At 38.5% G+C, this 19,511-nt stretch overlaps 5 protein-coding genes across 5 annotated transcripts; 2 read left to right on the forward strand and 3 right to left on the reverse strand.

Annotated features, from left to right (window-relative positions):
* Positions 1-2,867: 2,867 nt before the first annotated feature.
* On the reverse strand, positions 2,868-3,486 carry LOC108819766 (glutamine--tRNA ligase, cytoplasmic). The gene is made up of 4 exons (XM_056992432.1): positions 3,424-3,486; positions 3,245-3,345; positions 3,055-3,160; positions 2,868-2,975 (listed from the first exon to the last, which is right to left on the reverse strand). Exons 1-4 carry the CDS (start codon positions 3,484-3,486, stop codon positions 2,868-2,870), a joined length of 378 nt encoding a protein of 125 aa, XP_056848412.1.
* A 1,358-nt stretch (positions 3,487-4,844) lies between these two features.
* LOC108819549 (pentatricopeptide repeat-containing protein At1g25360) lies at positions 4,845-7,655 on the forward strand. The gene has a single exon (XM_018592606.2). It carries the CDS (start codon positions 5,009-5,011, stop codon positions 7,376-7,378), a length of 2,370 nt encoding a protein of 789 aa, XP_018448108.2. The 5' UTR covers positions 4,845-5,008; the 3' UTR covers positions 7,379-7,655.
* A 911-nt stretch (positions 7,656-8,566) lies between these two features.
* On the reverse strand, positions 8,567-9,901 carry LOC108819523 (uncharacterized). The gene is made up of 3 exons (XM_056992644.1): positions 8,972-9,901; positions 8,798-8,866; positions 8,567-8,687 (listed from the first exon to the last, which is right to left on the reverse strand). Exons 1-3 carry the CDS (start codon positions 9,734-9,736, stop codon positions 8,673-8,675), a joined length of 849 nt encoding a protein of 282 aa, XP_056848624.1. The 5' UTR covers positions 9,737-9,901; the 3' UTR covers positions 8,567-8,672.
* Positions 9,902-13,490: 3,589 nt separating this feature from the next.
* On the forward strand, positions 13,491-15,959 carry LOC108819253 (nicotinamide adenine dinucleotide transporter 2, mitochondrial-like). Its single transcript, XM_056991530.1, has 9 exons — positions 13,491-14,009; positions 14,118-14,213; positions 14,304-14,410; positions 14,488-14,536; positions 14,667-14,770; positions 14,855-14,949; positions 15,034-15,122; positions 15,216-15,310; positions 15,406-15,959. The coding sequence occupies exons 1-9, from the start codon at positions 13,928-13,930 to the stop codon at positions 15,778-15,780; spliced, it is 1,092 nt and encodes a 363-aa protein (XP_056847510.1). The 5' UTR covers positions 13,491-13,927; the 3' UTR covers positions 15,781-15,959.
* Positions 15,960-16,546: 587 nt separating this feature from the next.
* On the reverse strand, positions 16,547-19,418 carry LOC108819769 (uncharacterized). Its single transcript, XM_056992433.1, has 2 exons — positions 18,593-19,418; positions 16,547-17,028 (listed from the first exon to the last, which is right to left on the reverse strand). The coding sequence occupies exons 1-2, from the start codon at positions 19,239-19,241 to the stop codon at positions 16,853-16,855; spliced, it is 825 nt and encodes a 274-aa protein (XP_056848413.1). The 5' UTR covers positions 19,242-19,418; the 3' UTR covers positions 16,547-16,852.
* Between the last annotated feature and the right edge of the window lie 93 nt (positions 19,419-19,511).

Below are 19,511 nucleotides of genomic sequence, written 5' to 3' on the forward strand. Positions count from 1 at the left end.
GTATTTTGGTGAATTTTGTATTCATTAAATAAAATGTTTGTGTACTTTAATTAATATGTTTGTTTCTTTTTATGTTTTTCATTTCTATGTTTCATTTTTTTTCATAATAAGTTGAAATTGTATATTGGGTATCTTTTTATTTTCAAATAAAATTTAGTATTACTTTTTTATGTTTTCAATTTAAAAATTATTTTTAATGTTATAAAAATTATTATATGTTTTTAACATTATTAAATTATATAATTATTAAGATACAAGTTCTATATCCTCCCACTTATCCCACTACTAATTATTACTAAACTTCACATCTTACATTATTTTATTAATTTTTCATATCTAAACTATATTCCCTTACTTATTCCATTAAAGATGCTCTAACATTTACCATATAATCCAACAAATTTTTAATGTTTTCTTTAACAAAATAAAACTTTAAAAGTTATTATAGGTGCACAGGACCATCCGATTCTCCGAAACAAATTAAATAATAATTTATTTGTTTCAAAATAGAATTTTTACACTTTTAAATAATATATATTAAAATTTGGTTATAAATGCACAATTTTGTAATTTTATATCTCTTATATTTTAAAACTAATAGAACTTTAGAAAATACAATAAAAATTTTGAATTTCACAATTTTTATTATTAGTTGACAAAAATTTCATTAGAATTATAAAAAAATGTATTCCCTTTGTTTCTAAATAAATATCACATTAACATATTTTCTTGTTTCATAAAAAATGTCATTCTATAATTTTAATATAATTTATATTTACTTTTAACTCAATGTTAGTTATAAAATGCACTGTCTTATAAATAAATTTATTTATCTAAAATACTATTGATTAAATAAATAAAGACATAAATGATTTTTAATTATTTTGTTAGCATGTGTGAAAAATGTGTCAGTGACATTCATTAAACGGAAGTATACTATAATTAAAGGGTCAATCTATATATTAATATTTAAATTTTGACTTTGATGGCACGACATCAATATGATTGCGACGAGGCAGAAAAATCCAAGCCCATCTCTATCGTTAAGATTGGCTTCACCACTTTCCATTTTCTTACATCAATAATGAGGCAACTATCCAATTACTTATAGTTCTAGTTGGGATTATCTCACTTTCACATTAATTATGCTTCGTTTTTCATTATACAACGCCAATAGGTCTAATAGCCTTTTCAGTGCGACAAAAAAAAAATAATGTAACTATATTTGTTAGAGGGTGTGCTATTTAAACAAATTTTCAAATCTGAAGCATCTCAGTTAGGTCTGGAAGAGTTTAGTCCTGTACTCATATTTATATTCTAAACAATTAGAAAACATGTCAGAAATATTAGAGATACAAAGCTTTCTAATTCTATGGGAGAACTCAAAGCCTATTAAAAAAAACTAGCATTCATTCCAACCTTTTCAAAATTTTACATGACTCCATGTTTATTGCAGAGTTTTTAAAGTGAGATTCTTAGCGTAATCTACAAAACTTTTTTTTAACTTTAACTAAAAAATTAAGATTAATTTTTAAGAATTTTGCAATAAACATGTCTTTAGGAAATTTTACTAGTCTTTGCATGCACGTGTAAATGGTACAACTAGCATTCTGTTACTTTGTCTATTTTGGTATTCGGAACGTGTTTTCTTTCAGTAAATCTTAATCTCTAAAGTTCATTACTAATTCGCAATTCAATTTGTTGTTTTGTTTTTGATAATATGGTCTTGAACTTAGTAAAAACATTCCCATTGGTAAACCTCTCCTATTTCGATTCCCAATGTGTTTTTATATTTTTTTTTTTTCGTTTGACTTTTTCTTAAAAAAAAAAGAAAAAAAATTAATATTCGAACCTATAGCGGATCACCACGTGTCATGGAACCCGCATAACAGTTAAGATACAAGTTAATTCTACTGAACTCAGACAACACAGAAAGAATATTAATATATTGATTTTTTGTTTTGGAATCCGTGTGAACTTTCTTTAACATCTTCCAATGGGGATGTTCTAACACCATCTCAACTTCGGTCTCTAAATAAAAATATCTTTCAATTAATCACCAATGGATTTCCGGAAAAAGAAAACTGATGGGCACGATTTGCCATAAATAACTTTATAAATTTTGGAAATCATAACTGTTCTCCATCCCTTGTTGTTCCTTTCTTCATTCCATGTGTTTCTCTATTTGAGTTATCAAAAAAAAATGTGTTTCTCTATTTTTCACTCTTTGTCCTGCCCCACCAAACTTATCTTGAAGCAGAGGTTGTGTTATTGAGTTGTTTACCTTTCTATTATGGATTTGGTAAACGGATTATCCAAGGACTAACTAGTTCCATTCACTTAGAAACAAAGTCAACAAAACCATATCTTAACTGTGTTGCACAAGGTGCGCATAAAAAAAACAAAGTTAGAATTTACTGTCTTATAAAGTTTTGAACAACAAAGTGGTTAATATGGGGTGGAGAATTCTACTTCCCACCTTTCCGGTAGCCGCCTCTGAGTGTGACCGTCCGGTTAAACACAAGCTTCCCAGGCTCAGAGTCCTTGTCCACCGCAAAATAACCTATAATGCGTCGCAAAAGTTGTGGTTAAAACTGGCGGTTTAAAGATAGAATTACAACTTGGAGAATCGAAAGCATTTTTTTTATGATCATGAAAAGGAATAATACCTAGCCTCTCGAACTGGAATCTGTCCCCGACCACAGCATCTTTAAGGATTGATACAGCATAGGCATCAGAAACCACCACTTTGGAGTTTGGGTTAATGTCAGTGAGCCACTTATCTTTGAGTTTAGCTGGGTCCTGTTATATGATTAAATAGTAACTATTTAGATCAGGGAAGAATCCTTTGTAACTAGAACAAAAGGCTAGAAAGTCATAAATGCCTCGTAGTTGAAGAGTTTCTCAAATAACCGGACTTCGATCTTTATGGGCTCCTTTCCTGGGGAAGATTCAGCAACCCAGTGTAGAACACCCTGCAGGAAAAAAGGGACAGGCTAATAAGAGACACTCCAGTTGCTGAAATTTTAATAATGATGGTTTAAAGAAAATAACCTTTGGCTTTGTCTTTTTCTCAGGGTCATACTCTGCATGAATCTCATGAATTGTTTCATTGTCATCAGCAAAGACAACGTTGGTGCACTTGACAGGGAACCCGTATCTGCCAAACGGGAGGAAGCACATTTAGTCACAACAGATTAATCACATATTCAAAAGCCAAAGAGTTAATGTCAGTTCCATATACCTTAGCAAGACTGATTTACCAGGGGCGAGTCCATAGTAGTCTTTTGAATCCTTCATTCTGAAGTCGGATTGATCAATGTATACAACTCTAGAGAACGGAACCTAGATCAACAAATCCCAAAAAGAAAGATCAGGAAAACAGAACAAAATGTTCTAACTACATGTAGATTACTAGTTCACCTTGTAGAATGCAGAGGGATCGTCGTTCTGAGCATCAGGCCACCTTTTGGCATCAAGCTCCATAACCTTGTCTGATTCCAAATTGGTGATGACCACCTTAAGAGGATTAAGTACCACCATAGTGCGGGGTGCTGTTTTAGTCAACTCTTCTCTGATATGATGCTCAAGACGACTCACGTGTATCATGCTACCATCACTTCAATATATAATAACAGGGAACCGATTCAATGAATATGATTAAGATAATGCCAAATTACGACGAACTTGTGATATAGATAAGCAAACCTTCTGGTAATTCCCATTCCTCGTACAAAAGCATTGATCGCAGTAGGAGTCACTCCCCTCCGTCTCAGACCAGCAAGTGTCAAAAGACGTGGATCATCCCAACCATCAACATGCTTGTTTGTCACAATGTAATTCCAACTGCAGCAAAAAGACAAAAAAAAAATCAATACAACCAGAGCACATGATCCTCATGGATAAAATGTTCAAAATTGCTAAAAAAGCAAAGTATTTTTGAGTATTTTACCAACCTCACGCTTGGACATTACAGTGTTTGTGATATTCAACCGTGAATATTCCCATACATACGGCATGTAGAGATCGAGGGAATGTAGTAACCAGTAACATGAAGCCCCGTCGGGTTTCGAATTCAAGAGTACACAGCTACATTTTATGGAGATATAAAATTCAAAAAGTTAAATATCAAAAAAAAAAAGGGTCAGAAATGTCGCATTTAATGCTGCAAAATCGAAAAGACCTAATGTGTTATATTCTCGAGAGAGTCAACAGTGCAGTGGGCAAATTCGTAGGTCGGATAAATGCGCCATTTGTCACCAGTATGAGGATGTGGTGTGAACTGCAAAACATACAAACAAAAATCAGATACCCCAAGAATGGGGGAGGAGACGTTATTCTGCAACCCAGAGATAGTGTTTGTTTCACTTGCCTTTATAATACGATATGCAACAAGGTCATACATATTGCAATTATCATTCTGCATGTCCTGCTTCATTCGCAGTGTTGCCTTCCCTTCCTCAATCATTCCTCGTCTCATCTCGTCAAAAAGTCTAAGAGATTCTTCAATAGGCCTGTCCCTCCAGGGACTATTCATGTTCTCCGCTCTGTACTTTTTTGTATCAGCAGCATTCTGAAGATGAAAATCAATAATGTAGAGTGAAATGAGTTTCTATCTGTGGAGTAAGTTACAGTGCAGCTTAAAGTAACACATGACAGTTGATTGGAAAAGGCAACAGGAACCTATAAATACTGTATGAAGGTTTAAAAAAAAAAAATTATTCAACCTGATGATCAACATAAGCATGACCTCTCCGAATCAACTCGACTGCCAAATCATACAACTCTTGGAAATAATCACTGGTGTACGTAACCTAGAAGAAAACAATGGAAAAATTAGATATAAGTGTTAGGATTTAAACCTTTGCTGTGTGCTTTAAACTTGGATCAAAAGCTCTCTTCGCTTTACTTTCTTCTCCGGTTTATAATTTGATTATTTGGTTTTCTCTTAACCGGATATTTTCTGGTATAAACTTATGAGAAACGAACCGAACCACAAAAACATGAAATGCAACCGAATCCAGAGCACATCCGAACCATAGCCAACCGCTACGCCGCGAACCTCGCCCTCTGTTTCCCTCTCCGACGAGCGTCTCTACAACTCGCACGTGCCGTCCACGCCAACATCATCACCTTCGGGTTCCATCCACGCGCCCACATCCTCAACCGTCTGATCGATGTCTACTGCAAATCGTCTGAGCTCGCTTACGCGCGCCACCTGTTCGACGAAATACCCGAACCGGACAGAATCGCCAGAACCACCATGGTCTCCGGTTACTCCGCCTCCGGCGACATCCCCCTCGCTCGCTCCGTCTTCGACGAGACTCCGCTGAGTGTCCGAGACACCGTGATGTACAACGCGATGATCACCGGCCTCGCGCACGCCGGCGACGGATACTCCGCCGCGAGCACGTTTCTCGAGATGAAGCGCGGAGGGTTCAGACCGGATAACTTCACTTTCGCGAGCGTTCTCTCCGGATTGGCCCACGTGGCCGAAGAGGAGAGGGAGTGCGTGCGGCAGTTTCACGCCGCGGCGGTAAAGTCCGGAGCTTGTTCCGTCACTTCGGTTACGAACGCTTTGGTCTCTGTGTATTCAAAGTTTGATCTTTTACACTCGGCGAGGAGAGTGTTCGATGAGATCAGCGAGAAAGACGAGAGGACGTGGACGAGTATGATGACTGGTTATGTTAAAAACGGTTTCTTTGATTCCGGGGTAGAGTTGCTCGAAGGGATGATGGACGAAAGGATGAAGCTGGTTGCTTATAACGCTTTGATCTCTGGTTATGTTCATGGAGGGTTGTTTAAAGAGGCGTTGGTGATGGTTAGAAGGATGGTTTGGTCTGGGATCGAGCTCGATGCGTTTACGTATCCTAGCGTTTTGAGAGCGTGTGCTACTTCCGGATTGCTTCAGGTGGGGAAGGAAGTACATGCGTACGCGTTGAGAAGAGGGGAGTTCTCGTTTCATCTTGATAACTCTCTGGTTTCGTTGTACTATAAATGCGGTAAGTTTGATGAGGCTAGAGCCGTTTTCGATAAAATGCCGGAGAGGGACTTGGTTTCTTGGAACGCGTTGTTGTCGGGTTACGTTAGCTCTGGGCATATAGGTGAGGCGAAGCTGCTTTTCAAGGAGATGGGAGAGAAGAAGAACATGTTGACGTGGATGATAATGATCTCGGGGTTAGCTGATAACGGGTTTGGAGAAGAAGGTTTGAGGCTGTTTGCTTGTATGAGGAATGAAGGTTTCGAGCCTTGCGATTACGCCTTCTCCGGGGTGATCAAGTCGTGCGCTGTACTAGGAGGTTATTGCAACGGGCAGCAGTTCCATGCTCAGCTGGTTAAGATAGGGTTTGAGTCGAGTCTCTCCTCTGCAAACGCGCTTATTACGATGTACGCGAGATGCGGGGTTGTAGAGGAAGCTCGGCGGGTGTTTATGACAATGCCTTGTAAGGACTCGGTTTCTTGGAACGCTTTGATCGCTGCGCTGGGACAGCACGGGCATGGCGCTGAAGCGGTGGATGTGTATGAGGAGATGTTGAAGGAAGGGATAAAGCCGGATAGGATTACGTTTCTTACGGTTTTGACTGCGTGTAGCCACGCTGGTTTAGTGGACCAGGGAAGGAGGTATTTTGATTCGATGGAGAGTGTTTACTGTATACCTCCAGGTGCTGATCATTACTCAAGGCTGATAGATTTGCTCTGTCGGTCTGGGAGATTCTCTGAAGCGGAAAGCGTGATAAAATCATTACCTTTTGAACCTACTGCACAGATATGGGAAGCTCTTCTCTCGGGTTGTAGAGTCTATGGAAACATGGAGCTAGGGATCGTAGCTGCAGAGAAACTCTTTGAACTCATACCGGAACATGATGGGACCTACATGCTCTTGTCGAACATGTACGCAGCTACTGGAAAGTGGGAGGAAGCGGCAAGGGTGCGTAAACTAATGCGGGATCGAGGAGTTAAAAAGGAACTGGCTTGTAGCTGGATAGAGGTGGAGACGCAAGTGCATAAGTTTCTGGTGGATGATACCTCGCATCCAGAGGCAGAAGCTGTCTACAGCTATCTTCAAGAGCTGGGGAAAGAGATGAGGAGACTCGGGTACGTACCGGACACGAACTTCGTGTTGCACGACGTGGAGTCTGATGGTCACAAGCAAGATATGTTGATTACACATAGCGAGAAGATTGCGGTTGCGTTTGGGCTGATGAAACTTCCTCCGGGAAGAGCTATTAGGGTGTTCAAGAACTTGAGGACTTGTGGTGATTGTCATAACTTCTTTGTGTACTTGTCGCGTGTGGTGCAGCGTGACATTGTCTTGAGAGACAGAAAGAGGTTTCATCATTTCCGGAATGGTGAGTGCTCCTGTGGTAACTTTTGGTAGGGAAGGGCTTTGCTTTTGTTACCAATTCATAACTTCATTCTTACATTTTTGTTCATCGTTATAAATTCTTACATCTGAAGAAAGTTAAGAAGAGTATGTTGCTCTGAGCCTCTAGACAATTCCATCTTAGTTGAGCTCAGAGAACAGGTCTCCATCTGGTACAGTTTACCTTTCTTGGGCATTAGGACTTAGATGGTTTATTAAGACACCATAGATGGTTTATCTATTGGTTATATGATACATTCGAGTTTCATTGTTTTGATGTTTTCTCTAATAACTTCCAGTTTGAACTAAAATATGTTTTAAAAATAATAAAAATACAGATATATATCCAAAACTCCAGGAAAAAAAAGGAAACAAAATCCCAAACTATATCTGTTGATACTTTTTAGTTTTTAATATATCAACATTAAATTAAAGTGGAGCAGTGGATTACAGAAAAAAATACAAATATAGATGAAAATATTAACAGCTAAAATTTCACACAAAAATTCAAGTGCTTCTCTCTAAAACCCTATAGTTCTTAACTGATCATATTTTATACTATTCATTCGTAGCTTCAGTTATTATAAACTTCAAAACTATTTATTAGTTTTGCCATAAATTTCACCATAGTGATAGAGGGTGCTGAGCCAACGAGAGCCCCACCCATTATCTGGTTAAACCAAAACGGCAAAGGACGAGTCAAAGCACTCAAAACTCGGGCAAGCGGAAACGAAGCCGACGCGGGAAAGAAAAAAAAAGTGAAGTCCCCACATTGGTCTCTCAAGTACTTTTCCTAGGAATCAAAACATACTAGCACAGCCTTTCCAAGTTTAACGGTGTGTTTTAAATATCATTAGCATATAAGCCAAAGGAAACTTCTTGTACATCCTCAAATCTCAAAGAGCATTGACCCCGAAAACTCTCTTCTTCACACGTTAATTAAACTGTTACTAGATCTGTAACTGTAGCTTGATGCATAAGTAGATGAAAAGACGAGCCTTTTATTTGTTTACCTAATCTCACAAAAGATGTTTTGGTTTTTCTCTGCCTGTTTTCTTTCATGTGAAAAAAACATGATCCTTCCATGAAGCTATTGCTTCTCTGTCTAAGATTTGTAGTTTAATCATTCTCAAAAAAAAAAGAAACCTTTTTTTTGTGAAAAAAAAACTTTATTATGTATTTAATCAACCGGAACCTACACGATCTCCAACAGTGTTTTGTACAGTTTATTCAGAGAAGAAAGAATCATTGAGAACACGAAAACTTCAACGGCAAACTGAATTACACAATATTTTCATCATCATCATCATCATCTCTGCATATTCTGTAAAAAGTAAAAAGATTCACAACTTTTTTTCCAAAAACTATAAAGGCTAATGATTTTCAAAAGATAGACAACAAACGAAGTCGTGATGATGATTATCATAATTAAACCTTGGTTTCTTCAGGGACCTTATATGCATCAAGCGTCACTTCAGTAAGATAAAACCCAGGATACAAGCTCTGTAGCCAAACAAGAAAAAAAAATCAATTTAAGTTAAATAAGATCACCATATCAATAAAAAAAAGTAAATTATAAATTTAAAAAAAAAAATCAAAATTACTTACATCGAGCTTTTTCTGAACCGTTCTCGGCCGCTTCTTCGGCCGTCGCGGTGGTCGCTGACCTAAAGCCGCCATGAAATCCTCCTCGATCTCCTTCTTCGACAGGCTCACGGAGAACTTGGGCCTCATCATCGTCGTCGTCTCGGCTTCAACCACTCCGCCTCTTTCCTTCATCACCCTCGTCGAATCGTTTCTCGGCGGCGGCGATGGTGGATTCACCGTCCTCTCCTCAACCGCCTCCTTGCACGCTGCTGCTGCTCTTCTCTTTCTCAGATTCCACGGCTTCTTCACCACCGGAGAAACCTCCTTCTCTCGGCCGGAGTCATCGCCGGCTTTACGTTCTTCCTCGTGTTGCTCCTTGAGAGCATACATAGACTGTGTGATCTTATCTCTCACCGTCTTCAGATCCGACATGATCTTCACCCTGAACTCCTCGATCCCTTCTTCCTCCTCTTCCTCGCCGCCGCCGTCATCCAAAGATTCGAACCGTGCGCGGCGACGTTGGCTGTCGTTATTGTTGCCGTCGTTGCTGCTCCGATGCTCAGGCTCGCGGATCGGAACAGAGGAGCCGGCGAATCGCAGAGACGAAGATCGACGTCGGAGACGGTGACGGTGATCGCCGGAGCTCGTGGAACCGTCGATCTTCGTGCACTTGAGGTGTCGCCGGCTCCCCCACCTCAAGCTCGGTAGCGTGAAATTGTGGAGATTCTTCGGCCGCTCCGGTCTCCTCGTCGTCGTCGTTGCCATCATCTCACCGCGCAGTACCATTCGAATCGGTGCACGATCAGTCTCTTCTCTTTGCTCGCTGCAACTCGAAGACTTTCTCGAGAAAATCGCTCTTTCTAAGATCGCCGGAAAATTCAACCGGCGGTGTTTTTTTCTTATTATTATTTTTTTTTGTTAACGGTGCCGTCAGAGAGAGCCCAAAGGTTTGTTTTTTATATATATATATATATATACGGTGAAGGATGCAGAGGGTCTTTGTTGGATCGGAGGGTACTTTCGGTAATGTCAATGAAGCTACGCTAAAATGCGCATGTGCTCGGTGTTTTTATATTTTCCCGGGTTCAGAACATTTTCCATTTTCTTCTAAGTGAGTAGTGAGTTCATGAAGTAAGAGAGCGTCCAGCGCGGAGAGAGAAGAGAGAGAAGTTTAGATCTAGATCGATTCCGGTGCGTGGCCGGCGCGTGAGCGTCCGTGCCGGCGCCGGAACCTGATTTGATTGTCTGTTTTTGTGCCTTCAAGTTCCCTCTCCATCATCCTGCCAACGACCGCCTTGTCGATGCTCTGCCTACGCCTCTATCCCAAGCGGTGGCTCGGTGTTGTGGAGTGAAGACGCGGTCGTATGGAGGCACGGATGTGGGAGTGGTTTGTTTGTGAAGTCTGTTTTTTCCGGGAGGTGGAGGCTACCGTAGATCCATCGTCGCCGACCCTAGCTTTCGGGATGGGAGTCTCCGTCAGACTTGTCGTCGCCAACTTTTGGTCACGGAGTACGGAGGCTACCAAAGCTCCGGACTGCCGTTTAGTAACCCGGTTATCCTTTTGGGTTTAGGTTTCTAGCTTTGTTTTTTTTGTTTTAAGTTTGAAGCGATGGTGTTTAAGGTGGTTTGGTCTCGATGGATGAGGTTTCGTGAGCTTCCAGCTGAGATTAAAAGATCCGAGTGGTGCTCTATGCGCGTGTCAAGGGTGTGAAGTGATTCAAAGGCCAAGGAGATCTCGAGTGTAGATCGTTTTCCAATGGCGTGATGACTAGTTGATGAAGAACGGGGATGAGTTCGGAAGGAGGTTTCGACGGTCTTGAAGCTCCGACGAACGAGATTAGGTTGGTGAATCTCCGGTGGTGGTAAGTCGAAAGGGTCGGTTTCAGGTGTCGTGGAAGCTCCAGTTTGAAAGCTTCGGAGGTGTCGATAGAGTCGAGACAGAAGAGGCCCGTGTCCAGCTAACGGCCCCGATCACTACACGTGTCCGGTCTCCTCTGTCTCCTTTCTCGCGGAAGTCGCCGGTTCGTAGTGGGTCTAGTATTGGGTCTCTAGGGGGTAGTATGGCCCGTTTGTGTTTGTTGGGTTCATGTTGTTGGGCTTTGGATGTTTTAGTCCTGAATGTGTAACTGGGTTTGGCCCATCTTCTCTTTTATATAAAATTCCTTGACGGCAAAAAAAAAAGAGTAGTGAGTTCACAGACGTCGGATTTTTCTAGCCTTTCATCTCAGCCGTTAATCGTAAGTTCGTAACTCACCGCACAATCTCGGTCGGAGTTTTCCTTTTTTTTTTTTCCTTTTCTCTGTTTTGCAAAATTCATAATCTACTTTTACTAGGTTAAATTTCAAAGTTTACATATGGCAATTTTTTGTTTTATGGAATTTTTCAGTTTTAAGTATCTTTTTAATCAAAATAATTTTTTTTGGTTTAATTTATTTTTCCATGAGACCTATTGTACGTAAGTATGTTGTAATTAGAAACTGAATATAGTGATAGTTTTCAGAAATGAATATATGATCAATAAATATGTTGTGTTCAAAAAAAAAAGATCAACAAATCTGTTCACAGTGTGAACTTCCAATCTTATAAAGAAAAAATGATGCACTTGGCAACATGAATAAATCTGTATAAAATAAATAAATTCATAATTACAACTCGAGAAATATTTTAGAATAGTTTCAAAATTTTTTTTTATCACGAATATAGTCTATAAAGATCAAAATAAACTAAATATTTTACTAAAAGAATAAATATACATTTATAATTATATGGTTAATTAATATATATCTTATGGTTTAGAGTTAAGTGATAGAGTTTTGAGATTAAAATTTAAAATTTTATAAAATAAAATATTGAAAAATTGAAACTTAAATTTTTTAAAATAGTTTCATAAAATATTTTCGAGTTTTAAAAATAAAACTAAAAAATCAGAAAAAATCGGAAAAAAAGAAATCGAATTTGAAAACAATAATTTGAAACTATTAAAAATATCTGTTTATTTATTTATTTATTTGTATTATATATCTAGAGTATAGAAAAAAATAAAATTTCTTAATAAAACATTTTGATCATTTTGTCTTTTACCACAAAAACTTGAAAAACATCTATCCCTATACTAAGGGTCCGAAGAATTTATGTGGATGGTTGGTTGATTTCGGTTAGACAAATGCTGTTGAAGCCCAAACTTATGATCAATTAGAAGTTTTATTAACTCATGTAAATATGTAATCCTTCTTACTACTCAAGCTCCTGTCAAGTTCATGCATATGCGCTTCAAACTCAGCTCAGTTAGATTATAAGCCTAGGCTTTTCTTTGGGCTTCGATAATTACATCAGTTTAATAAATGCTTTTCAGTATATCATTATGCTGGGACATGTTTGCTAGAGATACAAATCTCAAAACACAAGAATGTAATATTTGTATCAAAAAGAAATTGAGAATTTTTCATATTTGTGCAAAGGTCAGTTGAAACTATAACTTCATATTTAACAATTACAATCACAGAGAGAGGTTGACGTCAAGTTTTCGATTTGTTTGGAGTGTAATGAAACTGGTGCTCATGAAAAGAGGATATTACCAAAACAGCAAAGCTACTAGTACTATTTCCCAACTTCTCAGGAACATAAAACGTGAATCTAAAGATTACTCTATATGTATTTTAAGTATGATTTATAAAGTATAGTCGATCCTATTTGTATCTGATATTATCAATTGTGACTTCTAAATCAGTACAAGGAACCCACATTGATAAATAAAGATGTAATCACCACCCTTCACTAATCAAGATCCAATACTATTCTTCCTTCTGGATATGTAAAGAAGATTATATGGTGACAACTGACATGATTAAACTGGCTTATTGATCTTGAATCGAATCCGGCTACCGATGTAACGATTCTCCACTGTACCACAAAATAAAATCCGCAACTTGCTTTGAACTTATGGATTAAGAATCACTGAATCAAATCAATGTAACTAGTGAAACATTATTAGTGATATTGTCTTTTCTATACATTTTTTCTAAGGATACACTTTTGGTAATGCAATTTTATCTGGATTAAGAGATGAGTTTTACCTCTAGTGATTTGTTTTCTCAGTCAGATATGCAGCCATACCCTTACGTTTGAACTGCAATCCACTCTTGAGTACACACTATAAACTATATCAAGCAATTCAAGTAATGGGCTTCAGTAGCAATTAAGTAATGGCCTTCAGTTTAATCATGTCAGTTGTCACTGATAATTATGGACTTGTGTATTCATTACAAAACCTGATCTGCATTGTCATTTTACTTATTTCGATTATTTTTTACTGAATATAATTTTCTGATTTACCAGTGTATAATATGAACATCTAGAATCAGCCAGATTATATTAACCAACTCATATTTATTTGTTTTTAGTTTTCTGCCAACATTTATTTTATTTATTATTTTTAAGTTTTTTGTGGTCAAATTAGAGTTTTTATTTATTTTTAGTTACATAGAGATATATCTTGCGTAATGATCTTTTAGTTAATTGATTAAGATAAGTTAGGAAGAGCAATTACGACATAATTATCGGTGTCAACAAAACATAAGCGAAAGAGTTCAACTTTCTTCTTGGGTTGTGTGTGTGTTGATTGATCTGCGTGACGCCATCCCAAAACTCAAACACTCTTTCTCTTTCTCTCTCTATCTCCGCGGAATCAAATCGATTCAGATAATTTATCTTCAACCCCTTTCCGTGTGGGTTGGACCTGGACGCCTGAATCGTACGCGACCTGCTTAGAAGAAGAAGAACGCACAAAGTCTCTTCCTTTATACCCTTCCCACACGTTCCAAATCTCAATCCTTTTCGGGGTCGGGCCAATGCACATGAGCGACGGGAACTAACTCTATATAAACCCTCGAATCACGCCACCCAGTTTCCTCCATTACTTGGATCTCGCATTGAAAAGTTTCGAGATTTAGATTCCCTAGGGTTTTAGATTCCGCGGAGATGATTGATCACGGGAGCTCGACCTTTGATTACCGGAGCATTCGAGAGGCCGCATGCAACGCCGGCGCCGGAGCCACCGCAGGTTCCGTTTTCGATTCTCCTTCCTCTGTTTTCAATTTCGTCTCTTGGGTTCGTGTTTGGTGTGTTGATTTTGGGGTTTTGTGAAACTTTATTTTTTCTTTATTTGCAGGGGCAATTGCAGCGACTTTTGTTTGTCCGTTAGATGTGATAAAAACGAGGTTACAGGTTCTTGGTCTCCCTGAAGCTCCCGCCTCTGGAAAGAGAGGTACTTTTACTTAAGAATGTAATTAAAGTAGATAGCTGTAGATCTTGTGCATATAGGTGTTAACAAGGTGCATGTGTTGTGAATTATCAGGTAGTGTGATCATTACAAGCCTACAGAATATAGTGAAGAATGAAGGTTTTAGAGGAATGTATCGAGGGCTTTCACCAACTATCATAGCTCTCCTCCCAAATTGGGCTGTAAGCACCCCTTTACTTTTTTCTCCCGAGATTTGTGATGTATTTGCTTGTAGGTGATGTTATGGTATCACATGTAGGTGTACTTCTCAGTGTATGGAAAGCTAAAGGATGTCCTGCAGTCAAGTGGTTAGTTACAAAAATCTTGTTGTGCTGCTTAGTATTGCAGTCCTGAGATTGCTTTATTTTTTTTTTCTGACCGAAGTCTTTTTTTTTTTAATCGTTTGGTATTTCAACTGTTTTATGTTTTCCTGATTAGATGGCACACTTAGTGTTGGGGCCAACATGGTAGCTGCTGCTGGTGCTGGAGCTTCCACATCTATTGCAACTAATCCACTTTGGGTTGTCAAGACAAGACTGATGGTGAGTTTTGTCCTCTTTCATTTTGTTTTTTAGCTTTTACTTTACTGTTCTTTTCATATTGAATGTTGTCTCGCTTTTTCTCAGACGCAAGGGATCAGGCCAGGCGTGGTACCTTACAAAAGCGTAATGTCTGCTTTTAGTAGGATTTGTCAAGAAGAAGGATTCCGAGGGCTGTACAGGTCAGTATCTATCTTACATCAAAAACTGAAAGTTCTGTGATTTTGTACACATGTTAGTTAACCTTTAAGATGTTTTTGGAACAGTGGCCTTTTGCCTTCTTTGGCGGGAATAAGCCATGTTGCAATCCAGTTTCCAGCATACGAAAAGATTAAGCAGTACATGGCGAAAATGGGTAAAAACATGATTCCTCCACTAATATTATTACATAATCAAAATCCTCTCATGGTGCTGCTAGTTTCTGATCAAAGCTTGTTAAAGTTCTCAGATAACACATCAGTCGAGAATCTGAGTCCTGGGAATGTTGCTATTGCCTCTTCTATAGCGAAAGTACTCGCCTCTGTTTTGACTTACCCACACGAGGTATATCTCTTCATCTTCTTCTTCTATATGCCTCCTCACTCTTAGGCTCATAACCTTCACAGCTAAAATGGTGTTTTATGTTACACAATCCACAGGTGATTAGAGCGAAGCTTCAAGAACAAGGGCAAATGAGAAACTCTGAGAATAAGTATTCAGGAGTCGTTGATTGCATCAAGAAGGTGTTTAGAAGCGAAGGGATCCCTGGAATGTACCGTGGATGTGCAACTAATCTGCTCAGGACAACTCCATCGGCAGTTATTACATTTACAACCTATGAGATGATGCTTAGATTTTTCCGACAAGTTGTTCCACCAGAGACTAGTAATAAGTCTGATGATGACGAAAGAAAGAGTTTAGTTAGCCGACGAGGAGGAGGAGGAGGAGGGGAAGAAGAGAAAGATTCTGCTTTGAGAGAAACACAAAGTCAAGCTAATAAGATCACTTCCCCTATCCCTCTTGGAAGCAAATAAAAAGATTTTCTAGACCATATGAGTCATGGCTACAATAGATTTTCTTTTAATTTGAAAGCCAAGTTCCAATTTTATGTTTTATTTTTTGTCCCTTGCGGTGATAAAGTTTGTAACCCTGTTTTGCTCGTTGTTCTAACAAATGTGTAAAAACATATCAATAAATACTTTTTGGCCGTTTTGATGATCACGAATATTTGTTTAGGTTATTCTCATTTCTCAGAGACATAGTTGATTTTCAAGGGCAGAAAGTCAGAAAGTTAGAAAGACATTGGTTGGACAGAAAGTCAGAGTTCAGCAAGATCACTCGTAGTAAAAGTCAGAGTTCAGCAAGTGACCCATATTAAATAGGTTACGTATATGTAACCTTTGATGGTAAACTTGCATTTAGACAATTTAGGTAATTATGATATAACTGTCAGATTATCATGGGCTTTTGTTTGTTGGTTCTATTCAGAGTAACCCTTTGATGGTAAACTTACATTTTGACAATTTAAGTGATTATGATATAACTGTCGAATTTTGGACTATTGCTATGTTTTGGTTGGCTCCGGTAGTGACTTTGATCCTCCTCCATAAACCCAAGCTCATCACTATTCCTGAATTTGTTCGAACAAGATCCAAATCCAGTGATCTTCCCTCCATACCATCACATTATCACAGATAGGATTGCACCATTAGATCTCAATTACAAAAAAAACGTTTTGAACGATTTTGGTGGAATTCATACGCTTTATCAAATACTAAACATAAATAAGAAAGAATAGACAGAAGCACTCTTGAAACGTTTTGAACGATTACAAAATAGTAATAATAAATCAACTTCACTGTCTCCTATTTTATTTTATCTTATTTTAAAAAGATTGAAAACCAAACTAGTTCACCCAAGTACTATTTTTCACATATAATCTTGAAACCGCACGATGGGCACAAACCACATTTGTCCAAAAGAGATCGGTTCACGTGTCCATTACTCATATTCTATAAGAGAAGTCGAATCCTAATTTTTCAAAAAGGTTAATTCCTAAACTACAAAAGGGATTAATTGGGTTACTTGACCTGGAAGAAACCCCACTCAGGTCGCAGTTTCCTTATTTTCCAGCACCGGATCTACTCCAGAAGAATATTCTATAGCCGGAGACAACGCGTAACCATTCACTGAACGAGTCACCGTATGTGGCTGCATCGGCAAGACTGGTAAGTAGAATATCGGTAAATATTGATGCTGCTGCTGCAAAGGCTCTTGAACAACTAGGGATGTTATATAGGGTTGTGAGATTTAGGGCTGACCCAGCCCATTCAATAATTTAAGAACCCTAACCCAGATGTATTATTCATAAAATGTTTAGGGTCACTTTAGGGTTGGGCTAAAGAAATAAAGGGTTTTCACAGGGTTAACCCTATTAGATATTTTTTGTTATAGAACAATATTTTGGTGTAGGTTAAACCCTCAATTTTTTTTTTAGATTTTTCGTTAAAATTGCTAAAAAAGTTTCTATAAAATTTCAGAAATAATTTTTTTCCGTCAAAATCACAAAAAAAAAATATTTTGCCAAATCGATTTTTTTCGCCAAAATCGGAAAAATCAAGTTTTTCCGAAAAAAACCACAAAATCGAGTTTTCCCACAAAAAACCACAAAATAGAGTTTTTCCGCATAAACCGTAAAACTGGTTTTTCCCGCCAAAATCGATAAATTAAGTTTTCCCACCAAAACCGAAAAACCCGAAAAATCGAGTTTTCAAGCCAAAATTGGGAAATCGAATTTTCCCGTCAAAACCGAGAAATCAAGAAATTGAGTTTTCCCGCCAAAAACGAGAAACTGGGGTTTCCCGCCAAAACCGAGAAAATAGGGTTTCCCGCCAAAACCAAGAAAACGAGTTATCCCGCCAAAACCGAGAAATCGAGTTTTCCCGAGAAATCAGGGGTTTCAAGAAAACCGAGAAATCTTATTTTTCGAGAAAACCGAAAAAATCGGTTTTCCCGAGAAAAATGAGAAATCAGGGTTTCCCGCCAAAACCGAGAAATCGGTTTTTTCGAGAAAACCGAGAAATCGGGTTTTTCCAAGAAAACCGAGAAATCTAGTTTTCCCGAAAAAATCAAGAAATTGGGGTTTCCCGCTAAAACCGAGAAGTCGGGGTTTTCTGTCAAAACCGAAAAATCAAGTTTTCCCGAGAAAACCGAGAAATCGAGTATTCCCGAGAAAACCAAGAAATCGAGTTTTCCCGAGAAAACCGAGAAATCGAGTTTTCCGAGAAAAACGAGAAATCGGTTTTTTCCTAGAAAACCGAGAAATCGAGTTTTCCCGAGAAACCGAGAAATCGAGGTTTCCCGCCAAAACCGGAAAATCGAGTTTTCCAACCAAAACCGAGAAATCGAATTTTCCGCTAAAACTGGGGAATCAAATTTTTCCGTCAAAATTTAGAAATTTTTGTTTTCTGCCAAAACCGAGAAATTGAGTTTTCTCGCCAGTACCACAAAAATGAGTTTTCCTGCCAAAATCAGAAAAATAAGTTTTTCCACCAAAACCTAGAAATTGAATTTTTCTATCCAAATCAAAAAATTAAGGTTTTCTGCCAAAAACACAAAATTTTGTTTTTTTTGTTGAATTTGCAAAATCTCATTTTCCATCAAAATTCTCAAAATAGCTAAACAGTGTTAATCATGTTAATATTATTTGCTTTTGTTTTAAAAAAATTTTATGAAATGGGTAACCCTAACCCAACCCCTTTATGCATAGACTATTAGGGTTAATGTTGGGTTGGGTTAGAATAGGGTTGGGTTTATATTTTATAGGGTTGGGTTGGGCTGGGTAACCCAATACAACATCCCTATGAACAACTATTCGTCGTGGTTGATCTTGAATCTCTACTCTCTCTGTTTCTTTATCCGAAACTCCCGCATCAGCCGCGGAGTTCAACTCCGAGGCTGAGCTCATAGGTTCCTCCTCCTTAATCCGAGTATCTTCCAATGTTGCATGGATCTTTCCGTGATCCACACGCTTCGCCGCCGTATCATTACTTTGCGGGAATATCGGGAAGGGAACAACGGAAGACGAAGATGTGTAGATTATTTTATGTATAGGCGACTCGAGTCCAAGCAAGTTAACCGACAGAGGATGTCGAGTTGATGACTCGGGGAAGAGGAAGAGACGGATGCGTTGGGGACTAGCTGAGTCATACTCAGCGATCATGTTTTGTAGATCTTCGTTGTTACTGACGGTGATGAGAGAGTCGAGGTCGCAGCCTGGGAGTCTGTACTTGAGCGAGAAGGAGCGGCCAGAGAGAAGCTTGCCCGAGAGAAGCTGGAAGAAAGCGGTGAAGGAGATGTCACGGGGAACGGCGACGATGCGGGTCTCGCCGCCGATGTATTCCAGGGAGTTTGACGGTGGGATGGGCGTTATCCGGCCACCGTAGCTACAGAGCAGACGTAGCTTCGGACTTGACGACGGAGCTTGCGGTTCCATGATGGGACAGAGAGGAATCACAAAGTTGTAGTTTGTCTACAAGTTTGGTTCTCGCGTGGTTTCTTTGTCTTTGAAGTTTTGGCAAATAGATTTGTTTGCTAAGAGGCTTTAGGGTTTCCACTTTCCTAACTTAGTTTGGATTATACTTTATATATTTGGATAATGCTATCTCCCAGGTTTTTACGGAACAATAAGTTTATCTTTAGTTTTTTTTCAATGGTTAAGTATTTTATCTTTGTCTCTGAATTTTGGTGTTGGATTATATCTATT

The sequence above is a fragment of the Raphanus sativus genome, chromosome 8 (assembly GCF_000801105.2).
Source record: "Raphanus sativus cultivar WK10039 chromosome 8, ASM80110v3, whole genome shotgun sequence".
NCBI lineage: Eukaryota > Viridiplantae > Streptophyta > Magnoliopsida > Brassicales > Brassicaceae > Raphanus > Raphanus sativus.

What these genes read in the sequence shown, in the direction of transcription:
- LOC108819766 (XM_056992432.1), bottom strand. Translation starts at nt 3,486, where the DNA reads ATGGAGCTTGATGCCAAAAGGTGGCCTGATGCTCAGAACGACGATCCC. An exon ending in GGTAAATCAGTCTTGCTAAG is followed by an intron (nt 3,161 to 3,244) that starts GTATATGGAACT and finishes CCCGTTTGGCAG; the next exon opens with ATACGGGTTCCCTGTCAAGT. An exon ending in AGAAAAAGACAAAGCCAAAG is followed by an intron (nt 2,976 to 3,054) that starts GTTATTTTCTTT and finishes TTTTTCCTGCAG; the next exon opens with GGTGTTCTACACTGGGTTGC.
- LOC108819549 (XM_018592606.2), top strand. Translation starts at nt 5,009, where the DNA reads ATGCAACCGAATCCAGAGCACATCCGAACCATAGCCAACCGCTACGCC.
- LOC108819523 (XM_056992644.1), bottom strand. Translation starts at nt 9,736, where the DNA reads ATGGTACTGCGCGGTGAGATGATGGCAACGACGACGACGAGGAGACCG. An exon ending in CGGTTCAGAAAAAGCTCGAT is followed by an intron (nt 8,867 to 8,971) that starts GTAAGTAATTTT and finishes GTTTGGCTACAG; the next exon opens with AGCTTGTATCCTGGGTTTTA.
- LOC108819253 (XM_056991530.1), top strand. Translation starts at nt 13,928, where the DNA reads ATGATTGATCACGGGAGCTCGACCTTTGATTACCGGAGCATTCGAGAG. An exon ending in GGATGTCCTGCAGTCAAGTG is followed by an intron (nt 14,537 to 14,666) that starts GTTAGTTACAAA and finishes TTTCCTGATTAG; the next exon opens with ATGGCACACTTAGTGTTGGG. An exon ending in TTGTCAAGACAAGACTGATG is followed by an intron (nt 14,771 to 14,854) that starts GTGAGTTTTGTC and finishes GCTTTTTCTCAG; the next exon opens with ACGCAAGGGATCAGGCCAGG.
- LOC108819769 (XM_056992433.1), bottom strand. Translation starts at nt 19,241, where the DNA reads ATGGAACCGCAAGCTCCGTCGTCAAGTCCGAAGCTACGTCTGCTCTGT. An exon ending in TCATAGGGATGTTGTATTGG is followed by an intron (nt 17,029 to 18,592) that starts GTTACCCAGCCC and finishes TAACATCCCTAG; the next exon opens with TTGTTCAAGAGCCTTTGCAG.